The 11599-nt window shown below is 38.5% G+C and overlaps 1 protein-coding gene across 2 annotated transcripts; it reads left to right on the plus strand.

The window, feature by feature from the left end:
- Positions 1-725: 725 nt before the first annotated feature.
- smpd2b (sphingomyelin phosphodiesterase 2b) lies at positions 726-11510 on the plus strand. Of its 2 annotated transcripts, none has more exons than XM_088091105.1 (11): positions 726-1000; positions 4286-4397; positions 4501-4597; positions 4795-4871; positions 5362-5455; positions 6457-6546; positions 6637-6719; positions 6949-7081; positions 8012-8116; positions 8243-8420; positions 9328-11510. In XM_088091105.1, exons 2-11 carry the CDS (start codon positions 4348-4350, stop codon positions 9750-9752), a joined length of 1332 nt encoding a protein of 443 aa, XP_087947231.1. In that variant the 5' UTR covers positions 726-1000; positions 4286-4347; the 3' UTR covers positions 9753-11510. The 2 variants fall into 2 exon arrangements, with proteins under 2 accessions (XP_087947231.1, XP_087947235.1); XM_088091109.1 differs by having other exon boundaries at positions 726-991.
- Positions 11511-11599: the final 89 nt, after the last annotated feature.

The following is an 11599-nucleotide window of genomic DNA, read 5'->3' on the forward strand; positions in this document are numbered from 1 at the left end:
TTTTGTCCACGATGGTTCTTTTCAAAGCAAAGGGTCCCAAGTGTTGCACCAAATTCTGCGACCAGATTAGAAATGTCAGCTGTTGCCTCTGCAAATACTCTTATTATATGTTAATCCTCTAGCGTCACAGAATATGAAGTGTCAGGTATTTTGGTACATACTGCATACTGGGAAGCCTAACTTTACTTTTGATACTTTACTTTATTGAGATTTTTACAAGAACTGTAAGGGATCGTACATTAGCCAAAGTTTGTCTGTGTGTTCCCTTCCCCTCCACTTGCTACTCAACCCACCTTCAAGTCTCTTAAGTCATCGATCTGGGCACTGTACACAAATGGAAATACAAAAACAATTTTAAAAACACAAACAAGTGGAAATACTTTTTATATTCAAGTACTTTTTGCTGATACTGCTTATATTATTTTATTAATAGTCCTTGAATTACCTTTTCTTGCCCCTGCTCAGTTTGTCTGAGAGAACTTCACCTCCCAGAAGTGTTTGCGACCGAGTCGGAAATGAAACCGGAAACGAATTGAACGCTCCATAATCAAATTTATCACAAAATATATTATTGTTTATTTAAAATCGTGTTTTTTAAAGTAAATTATTTAATTTTACTACTCACGCCAATAAAATGTGTTTTACTTGTATTTTAAGATGGTCCTTTCGCTAAATACCGGATGCGACACAAATTCCTATTTTATTTTGAAGGACAAATACACCCGGAACTCATCACAGTGGTTTTGATGTCCCTCCTGACTTCACGCCGGTAGAAGAAGCACGGAGCAATGGAAGCGGCCAAACACCGCTAATTTCGTGTTTGTTGTCCGATTATGCGGAACAACAACCGACTATGATAATAAATTACAAGAATTACAACAACAGTTAGCTAGCTAGCACGCTAACAGGAAGTGTTTGGGGTCAAAAGCCCAAACTAACGTTACGACACTAACGGTTAAACGGTCCGGTTAACTTCAGCTGACGCCAACAGGTTCGTTAGGTGAGTAGAAATAGCTGTTAAATAAATAAACCGGCCCGGTAACGAGTCAACAGAAACCGGAGCCGCTCAGACTAACGTTAGTCAAATGGCTAATTAGCTTGAGTTGTTAGCAGCTGTGTGAAGCGGGTTACCTGTCGCGATTAACGGTCGAATATTACAGCTAACATGACAGTGGAGGTGACTGTTTTTACGGTTTCATCAAAAACTCCTTTAACAAAACACTCAAACAAACAGATGTAGCATCAGTTTAAACTTTATCCACCTTGTGTACCAGCTAACGTGAGCCTGGCTTTGCATTTCTTGTCCCAAAACACCTTCAAACCACGAGAATGTATCATAATATTTGATGCAGTACCTACATGTTTTTGAAAGAGTTTCAAGGAGGCATGAGCAGCTAATGTTTAAAACAGATTAGGGGATTGACAGATTATTATTATGGGACCGATATTTTGCATTTTTAAGATTATCTGTGTAGGCGTTTTATTTTAATGATCGTAGATGAAAATAATTACTGAAAAAGTGTGCCTGTTACACTCAAACAACACCAGGGAAGGCAGTCTGCAACACATGCAAAGACCGTGTCATCATTTGATGAATATTTACTTTATAAAACCTCAGTGAGATATTTTTATTTATTTATTTTTTATTTAAATTTTCACTCGACTTTATAAACAAACAACTTGCTGTAATATCATGTTGAAAGTTTCAGTTTTGAGTTAACATTTGCTAAAAGCATTTAAACAAAGTTTTGTGTCGGAGTTTGTTATCTTCCAAATTCCAGATTTGGAAAGAAATATTTTATTTTTTATCGTAAATCTGTTTTAAATATTGTTTGTCATACTCATAAACTTCTAATGATCGGTATAGGTATGGGCCCTGAAAAACCAATATCAGTTGACCCTTAAACAGATGTTTTATTAAATGGCCTCAATATAAAGAATAACAAATATAATTTTTTTTGCAGCTTCTCGATACAGACATTTTTAAAACATTAACTGAAAATCAATCTCTACTTTACTATAACAATTATTTAGTCAGCAGTGAGCTCAATTAATTGTATTTCAAAATATTGCACTTTATATATCCAACAAATAATCTCTCTGAATCCTATGTATTTTGTAACACTGGCACAGAAACAATTTATCATTTTTTTCCTATGAATTCACATATTTTTAAATATCATGGATTGATGTTGAACATCATACGGAGCCAGGATTAATTTACAGAGAAATTATTTGATCAGAGATCAAATTTTTGTTTTGAATCTTTCATTTTATACTGAAAGTTTTTCCATGAATGCAAATGGTCTGAAAACCAGGAAACCCAATATCCACCACTTCAAACATGAACAGAAACTGTACTTTGGGACACTAAAGGGACTGACAAATCCAAAAGTCTCCAAGAATATTGGTATTTACAATGCCTTAAAAACCTCCTTTTCATTTTTATTTACATTTCATGTACTCCTTTTGTTCTTTGTTACTCTATCTACTATCCTTTTGCAATGTTTTATGAAAATTAAATTAAGGAACCCCATCAAACAACTGTAAATTTGGGTCACCTGTAGCATAGTCTGAACTAATTTGACTGTTTAAGACTGTGCAGGACACATGTAGGCTGTTAACATGACAAAATGTCATCTGCTTTTAAGATCAGTGTCAGGAAGTTTATCCTCACTTCAAGTCAATAATACATTAAGCAACAGCTGTTACCTGGCAACGACATCGACTGTCAGTGCACTCCCTTATGAATAAACACGCAAATGCTTTATACAACTTTAAGTTAATGTTTAGCCTTGGAATTGCAAAGAAATGCTTAATGTCTTTCATGCTGTTTGCTTTCTCTGTGTTGACACACAGTAAACAGCCAGTTTTACCTCTGTCACTGAAGTCCCTTGATTCTTTTCACTGCCTGGCTGCTTCCCTCTTATTCTCTCCAGACAGAGCAAAGCCATGTCAGCACTCTGCGTGGGGCCGGTGTTTTGTTGCACTCCCAGGAGAGAGGAGGCAATTCATTCACCTCTTTACTTTGTCTCTTTGTCGCAGAATTTGACATTTCCCCACTGCATGGCACAGTGAGGCCTGTCAGGGTCAGCTCAGTTGCAACAGATTATTTAAAAATGCCAAATCATTATTTCAGTGTACAGATTTCATAGTCTATTAATATCTCATTAAGTATTCCAGAGGAAAAAAAAATAGATTTGTTTGCCATGAGTGAAGAAAGGCCAAAATTTGCTGAATCCTTGAAATAATAAGGCCAAAAGCTGGAGCTAACAGTCAGGCTGCAGTCTGCTTAGTTTGCACTTTTGGCACTTAGTGTGCAGTTTTTCATGATTATTCTTTAGGCCTTTTACCACATGTTGTTCTTCCTGAGACATGTGATTTTAAGCTTTCTCGGGTCATAAAGTTTTTATTTAAGGAACTCGATTCATACGTGTTCGGGATGGGAATCATCAGAGGCCCCATGATGCAATACCACCACAATACGCAAGTCATGATACCACATTGTTGCCTTTTTAAACCTGTTATGATATGCAGAGAATTGTGATAAAATACATTCAAAGTTATTATTTTATCATTACTGTAAATTATGTCAACATCTGTTTTAGATGAATAGACAAAGTTTTCAGTCTGTTCATCTCACTATAATCAGCAGTGGACTAAAAGAGCTTCTACTTGTATTGTTGTAGTAGGCTACCCAAAGTTTGATTTCTATTTGCAATTTTAATATTTTTAGTAATAGAAGAATTTTAGAAATAGAAAATCGATACTTTGCTTCATTTAATTAAACAATTTTACCACACACAATATTGCATAAGATTAAAGATTAAACTTAATTTATCCCCTGGGCATTGCCGTGCAGCAGTCGCAATTCAAAGCTAGAATAGTGCAGATACAAAGTTTGCAATATACAAGGACTAGATTAACATAGTAGTAAAAGGAAATGTATAGTAAATATAAAATACAATATATATCAAATACAATCTAAATATAAACCAGATATTAGTAAGGCACCAAATATAAGAACAAACTATCTAACAGTGAGGTGCAAAATATAACAAAATAGGTCAAATTAAGGTGCAAACAGTATAGTAAAAAATTGTGCAGTACCATTATATACAATATATACTATGTCACAACTTAGTATGGTTGCTTATGAATATGTTGACTGATCTGAGGTGCTTTGTGTACATGCCACCTAATGTCTCCAGTTTGGGGAAAAAATAACCAAAACTGACATCTGAGTTCAGCTTCTAACAACAATAATTTGTGTGTTTCACATCAGGAGCTGTTCCCGTCATCTCTTCTGATCTGAAACGCCATCATCACATCTACCGAGCTCCCAGCATGGCTAACACAGACTCTGTCAATGTTCGGGTCCTCTCTCTGAACTGCTGGTCAGTGTCTGTAGTTTGTCGCGTTTCCTAACGCATTAGAATTTTGTTTTGACACATGTACACAAAAACACAGTGTCCTTACTGGCTCTGTTTCATTTTTCAGGGGAATCCGGTACCTCAGCAAACACTGTCTTCAGCGCTATGCCATGATTGGAGACATGTTGTGCAAGGAAGAGCACGATATTGTCTTACTGCAAGAGGTTGGTGGAAGTCATCTTGCAAAGTTATTGAGTTGTCAAAGTTATTAAGAGTCACTAATCTGATCTGTGCTCAGTGAATTTTTTTCTGCTATGAAGACCAACCTTGAGTCATAAATCTTCTTGTAAACTTGTATGAACAATATTAATAATGCAGAGATGGTTCTAATTTTAAAGTGACGTTATGATTTTTCTTTCAGGTGTGGAGTGAGAAAGATTACCTCTCATTGAAAAAGAAACTTGCCTGCAGTCATCCTCACTCTCATTACTTCAAAAGGTAACGTTTTCACTCTCACCCCAAGTTTGCTGAGCAATCTTTTCTGAACCTTTTACCTTCGGACGTCTTTCAGTCTGTGATTAATATTCATGAGTAAGTTGTCATATTTTCAAAAGGCTCCTGAAGTGCCCTTCTGTCTAAAAAATGTACTTGCATGGCATTGATCCAAAGACCCCTTAACTGAATCCTCAGCACCACCTAAAGGATTAACTTTTGCAGCTTAATTCTGTGTTGACCTCCATACCAAAGCATAAGACTGAGATTAATCAAAGGCCCTACCTTTCTAATCCCCACTGCAGCTCACAAAAATGTCAACTCTTGTAGATAAGTTCTCACATCTACTACAGATAATACATGCTTACTAAAGAATAATGTAGATCTACATTGAAACCAGGGGCGTGACTTCTTTTCTTCAGACAGTTGGGTACCGCTGAACGTTGTGTGAAGTGTGAAGTTTCTGCTCATGACTGTTTTTCTTCTCATTCTTCAGCGGAGTCATAGGCAGCGGACTGGCCCTTTTCTCCAAACACAGAATCCATGATACATTTCTTTTTCGCTACTCACTGAACGGTTATCCATACATGGTAAGTCTGGAGAGTCTGACACACAGAGAGTTTTGTACTGTGTTTTAAATATGACCTGAGGAAACTGAAGAACAGTAAACAGTAGGAGATAATCTCACTGTTTTTGTATACACAGCTTTATTCTGCACTTTTACACGAGTTACAGCTGCTTCACCAAAGACATAAAACCAAGAGTGGGATTGTCTAATAAAATGTAAATGAGATTAAAATAAAGAGCCATTGAACAGATACAACAAAGGCAGTAAAAGAAAGGAATGAAAACTTTTTTTTATAGGTCTGTACCAAATGTCAGTTCTTTTTCAACAGAAGCTCAAGGTCTTCAAATGAAGCTTCGAATGTGGTTTGTCATATTTTATGACATCATCCAAAAATAACAAACAAAGCCCTCAATTTGAATAGAGTGAATCATGTGATAGAATCATTTAATACTTCTCTTTTTATTAAACCAGCTTTCTTTCAGGAATAAATGTAATTTATGGTGCTGCTACATTGTTATACATTGTTATTGTTATATTCCAAATTCTAAATATTAACATTTTAATTTTTATTGTAAATGCATCACGGTTCCAAACTAGTAATAATCAATATCTGTATCAGCACTAAAAATACAATATCGGATGACCAATACTTCAAACTATTCAGTGAAGCCCTAGTTCTTCAAAGAGTTTTAAACAAATATTAAGAGCGAGTTAGCCCAATCTCCTCCAGCAGTTGGTTCTGGAGTCGTGAGGTAGTGACCACAAAGGCCAGATGTCCTCCTCAGGAAACCTCAGGCTGCGTTTAGGCTGTCATGGTGATAGTGAGTCAGTAATATAGTGAGGAGAAAGCACCACACGTCGTCCAGGCTAACGTTAATCTCAAAATGCAGATTCACCAACCAGTGTAAAGATGGACTGACAGTTAGACATCATCCCTTATATGCAATTCTTTAAGTGTTACAACCTTTCTCTGCAGAACGGCATTCCTCATTTCTGTCTTATTGTATTTTTCTTAATATTAAGGCTCACCATGGAGACTGGTTTGGAGGTAAAGCTGTCGGGATGGCCGTCTTAAACATTGGCAACTTGACTGCTAACGTCTACGTGACTCATGTAAGTTTTCCTAACACCACCTCTCAGCCCTTGTGCATATTATATTCAGGTATTGATCACTGTGCTGTTGTCTCTGTGTATTGATTTCAGCTGCATGCAGAGTACTGCAGAGACAAGGACTCTTATCTACCTCACAGAGTGGTTCAGGCCTGGGAGCTGACGCAGTTCATTCGGTATGGTGTCTTTGTTATTTCTGCACAGAGTGTGAGCCTCTGTGTGTTTACTCTGGTGTTTATTTGCATATTTATCACAGGTGAACCTCGCCTGTTTGTATTTGGAGTTGCTGAAGTGTCAAAGCAACACTACAGTGCCTGACAATATTCCTAATTAGTAGTTATTTTTTAATGAAGTTTCATTTTGTTACCTGACGTTGGTAATAATGTATTTTTCTGTGCCTGTTAGCCACACATCAGCTGGAGCAGATGTGGTGATCCTAGGTGGTGACCTCAACATGCACCCTCAGGACCTCGGCAACAGACTACTGAGGTCTTACACTGGACTCCAAGACTCTTATTTAGAGACCACTAAATTTGATGTAGGTAGTGACTAAGCTATCAGAATGACTTTGTTTGCTAAAATACAGCCAGGAAATTACTGTTTTTTTATCAGGGATTTTATCCCTGTAAATTTGGCCATAAGTCATATTTGTTAAGACAACTTTTTACATTAAAAATATATATATATATATTTTTATTTTTTTTATTTTATAAGGTCTGTGGTAAAATATGGGCAACACACTCTAACTCCCAATTTGTCAACTAGAGCAGCTTGCTCAGTGGTCCTATGCCTCAAACTATGATGCTCTAGCAACACCTCTAACATTAGTTCTGGACATATTAGTTTCTGTGTCAGTTTCACTCGTTACACACTACAGTGTCTTGAAAATAACCTTTAGTCTTTTCAGGAACTGTAGGTATTGCCACCAAAACTACTTTAGGTTTAGAAAAATGATCATGGGCTAAAATAAGTATGTTTCTCACAGTAACTTGACAAGTATGTGACTTGATGACCTTGTCACGTGATGATTTTGTCTTGTGTAACGTTGTTGAATTAACTCAAGTTGGTTTGACACAAACAGCAGTGAAAGTCCAAGTTTGACCCATCCAACACCCCTTCCTCACACACTACCCAGACTTTCACACTCTTTTTACTACGTTATTGACGCGGATAGTATTTAATTGGAGTTGAAAGCCCACTGCGTCTCATACATACATATTTTACCTAAAAACAGTCTGTCACAAACAACTTCTGTAAGTACACTTGTCCAGAAAACTGTAATTCAGCCGAGTCATTGTGGCCACTTATCTTAAGAAGTGAGCTCGTAAATAAAATGTCATCGTAATGGTTTGAAATAATGGTCAAAATTATGAAAACAAGAGCCTTGCTGTAGATATTTTTTAAAGGAATTTTCCTTTTCAATTGTTATATTATTTTATAAATGTTAGAAATTATTTTCCTGTTGCAGGGATGTGAGGATGGTATGACCCTCATAGCCGACAACCCTTTTATCAACAAAAAGGAGCTTTGTCCTTTTGACAAGGGAATTCGAATCGACTACATCCTGTTCAAGGTGTGTGGAAGCTTTGTATTGTCACACCTGCTGTATTTATATCCCCTCGTGCTGACAGCACGATGTCAGAGACTCACAAAGTGTACCAACACCCCCCCGTTTGTTTGTTTGTTTTTTAATTCCCAGGGTTCTTCCAAAACAGACATGTATTGTGATTTCATGTCCACCACCAAAGGCTCCGTCCCTGACCACCCATTCCCGTACTCCGACCACGAGGCTCTGACGGCTGGATTTAGGATGGAGACACACACTCCAACTGAGACAGGAAGTGACAGGCAACCAAAGAATCAGGACTGTGCTGCAGGTATGTTTACTGAACATGTTAGCTGGGCGACTCTGGGGATTCCAGTGTCAGCAGATTTTTGTTGGTCAATGGCGCAATTGCAGTGCGACAACACTGCGCCTGACCTAGAGCTTAGATTGGGCCCAAAAAATCTGTCACGACCTTATATGAACGACCCGAGCTCAACCCACGGTAGCAGTTTTAGGCCCAAGCCGGTTTTAAAACTCAAATTTGTATTGTAAAAATAGGCCTATCATATATTGCATTGCATTGCATTATAATTTTTTTTTATATGAAAACTTGTATAATGAGCTGAGGGCTGGCATGTTTCTTTGCACTACTACTAGTATGTAGTAAAACTCTTGCCAAATTGTCATTTAAGCACGAGACAGTTCACAACAGTTTCATAAAAATAAATACAGAAGTAAAAATTAATCTGGCGAGAACCCAACCCAATTCAAACCTGAGAAAATAGTGAGAAATTACAGTCCAGCCCTGCAAAAAAACTGCAAAAACTGCATCAGTTGGAATCTAGCAAAAACAGATGCACTGTGCTGTGCACCGCTGTGCGCTGGGTGTAAGACAGGGCTGTCGCATTGTCAGCTACAGGTAGGTGCTGTCATTCTCTTCTGTCTGGTCCAAGTGAATGTCCACGTCTCTCACAAACCACATCCATTAACTTTTTCACGGTTAAAATGCCGTCAAGAACTATGAGTTAAATTAACAAGGGATTCAGTGAAAATTTAATATTATTTTGTCATTTTAATCCCAGTTGATTGGAGCTGATAGCTGCTACTAGAGCCTCCCTTTTTCACACTTCACCACTCAACTTGTATTGAACGCACCCTTATTGCTCGTGTTTAAGTTAAACATTGATCAACTCTTGCAACATTATTGACTCTCTGTCTCATCGGTTTCACGGCATCAGGGAAGGTGGCCGAGTTGGTGGACATCGTGACGGAGGCTCGTACCGAAGTCAAAGTGGGCCTGCACTGTGCTGAGAGGATGCGCTACACGGCAACACGCACAGGAGTGATGGGGTTGGCTCTGCTGTTTCTGGAGCTGGCCATCGCCGCCGTGCCCTGGTTGGCTCTGGGAGCAGAGCAACCTTTCCCTCGTACCTCCTTCTACCTGCTGGCTGCATTGTGCTTCGCCATCCTGCTGACCACCGCCATGCTGTACATCTTCTACACCATGGAGCTGAAATCTCTTCAGGGGGCTGAAGACCAGATGAGGCTGGCTATCGGAAGTCTGCAGGAGAAGCTCAGGGGTTTTCCTTTGGCTCAGCCGCATAACGCCCAGCGGAGGCCCCCAGAGGGTCACGAGCCCAGCGCCTTTGACCCAGAGGAATAATGCCGGAGCCAACTGGGTGAAAGTGGGCTCACTGGAGAGAAGCCTGTGAAGCGAGCTTTAAGATGAATGTTTGAAGGAGACTTCCTCCTCTGAATGTGTTTTATGCTCTTGAGATTTAGTACTGCAGAATGACGGAGGACGTTTCTGAAAGTAGTGCAGGACACATGCTTTGACCTTTTTTTATACTTTTTATATACTCATCTTTTAGCCTTTTTTTACCCCTAGATTTCCCTCTATGGACCTCAGCAAACACACTTCCTCTTACACAGTCTGATACTTCTGTGCTGCTGCTGTTCTCAAACGTCTTAAACTTGACCGTTTTCTTAAACTTGACCGTGTTTCTTAAACGTAAAGCCCGACCTGCATTCCTTCCACCTATAGTTACAGCGGGACCAGTTTGTGTTTTAAATTTCATCACTCCCCCTTTTGTGATTTGGCGAGTCCACCAAATAATCAGAGACGACCCAGACACCTTATTGTTTTACCTAAAGTTCCAGTGTGTAGGATTTAGAGGGATATATTGGCAGAAATTGAATATAATAAGTATGTTTTCTGTATTCGATGATCACCTGAAAAGAAGGTGGTTGTGTTTTTGTCACCTTTAGAGTGAGGTGTTTATATCTACATAGGGAGCAGGTTGTCATCCACAGAGTCCACCATGTTGCAATGCCGTGTTTCTACAGTAGCCTAGAGTGGACAAACCAAGCACTTTTGAATCGGCCTCTGCTCCGCGACAAGCTGAACAGCATTGGAGAAACACTGATTTTTAACCCGAAACTGCTTTATTCAGTGTTTTTACTGGTTTAAATCAGCAGGTCCGATGTTTTGGAGAGAGGGAGACCTCTGTGGATAATTCAGCTCCCAGTAAAAAGCTCCGCAACATCTGCTTCTTAAGATATCAGAGAAAAAAGGTGAGCACATTATAGCAGGTGCTGTGTTAGCGGCCTGTCTTTGACGAGCCGAACTGCTTCTGAGAAACATTGATTTGTAACGTGACACTGCTGTATTCAGTGTTTTTATGGGTTTTAATCTCCTGGTCAATCTGAGTGTTTCCCGCAGAATTAGAATCTATGCGTGGCGGTCGCTGACTAAATCCTACACATTTCTCCTTTATAGAAAAAAAACACACTTATGTGTCCACTGCATGGAAGATACAGACACTCTGGATTTTGCAAGTTTACACTTTTGGTTCATAGCATTTTTTTCTCTGCAGGTCAGATTGTTTAAAGCTTTCAGAAGCACTTAAAACATTTTTTTAGAATACTGTAGAAAAGGGACAAACTTTATCCACGTGTCTCATGTTAACCATCTTTCACTGGAAATTTTTTTTTGTTAGAGGCAGTCAACACTCCTATTTCCCAAAGCGTAGCAATGATAATACACTGAAGATATTGTGTCATTTAAACGTATAACTTTGACCCGACTCTATCATATGAATCACTTTAAAATGAAACACCATGTACTGTAGAAACTTAAAAATCCTTAATATATACTTAGTGTGCAGTGCACTTAGTTCACTAACCAGATGAACCACTTTCTATTATGTAAGATAAGAAATTACCTAATGATCCATATCGCTGTGAAACAGTGTGATGACTCAGCAAACAATGACTGATTATTTTTACACTTCTTTCACTGTGATGGTAGAATACTTGTAAATTTTATGAAATAGGATTTAAATTTAAACCTGATGTTCATTTCAATAGAAAATTGTGATGGGCATGACTCTGAAAGCAATAATAAAGACTTTTTACTCACGCTTCCCTTTGGCTCGGGATAAATGTGACAATTCTCACTTGTTCACAACAAATCCACCTGTTCACCACTAGAGAGCAACATAAGTACGC

Source organism: Plectropomus leopardus, chromosome 2, assembly GCF_026936395.1.
Source record: "Plectropomus leopardus strain MGB_pleo_1.0 chromosome 2, ASM2693639v1, whole genome shotgun sequence".
In the NCBI taxonomy this organism is placed as follows: domain Eukaryota; kingdom Metazoa; phylum Chordata; class Actinopteri; order Perciformes; family Serranidae; genus Plectropomus; species Plectropomus leopardus.

Excerpts from the sequence above, each read along its gene's own strand:
- smpd2b (XM_088091105.1), top strand. The coding sequence starts at position 4,348 with ATGGCTAACACAGACTCTGTCAATGTTCGGGTCCTCTCTCTGAACTGC. Across the intron at positions 4,872-5,361 it reads CACTCTCATTACTTCAAAAG|CGGAGTCATAGGCAGCGGAC; the intron begins GTAACGTTTTCA and ends CTCATTCTTCAG. Across the intron at positions 8,117-8,242 it reads TCGACTACATCCTGTTCAAG|GGTTCTTCCAAAACAGACAT; the intron begins GTGTGTGGAAGC and ends TTTAATTCCCAG.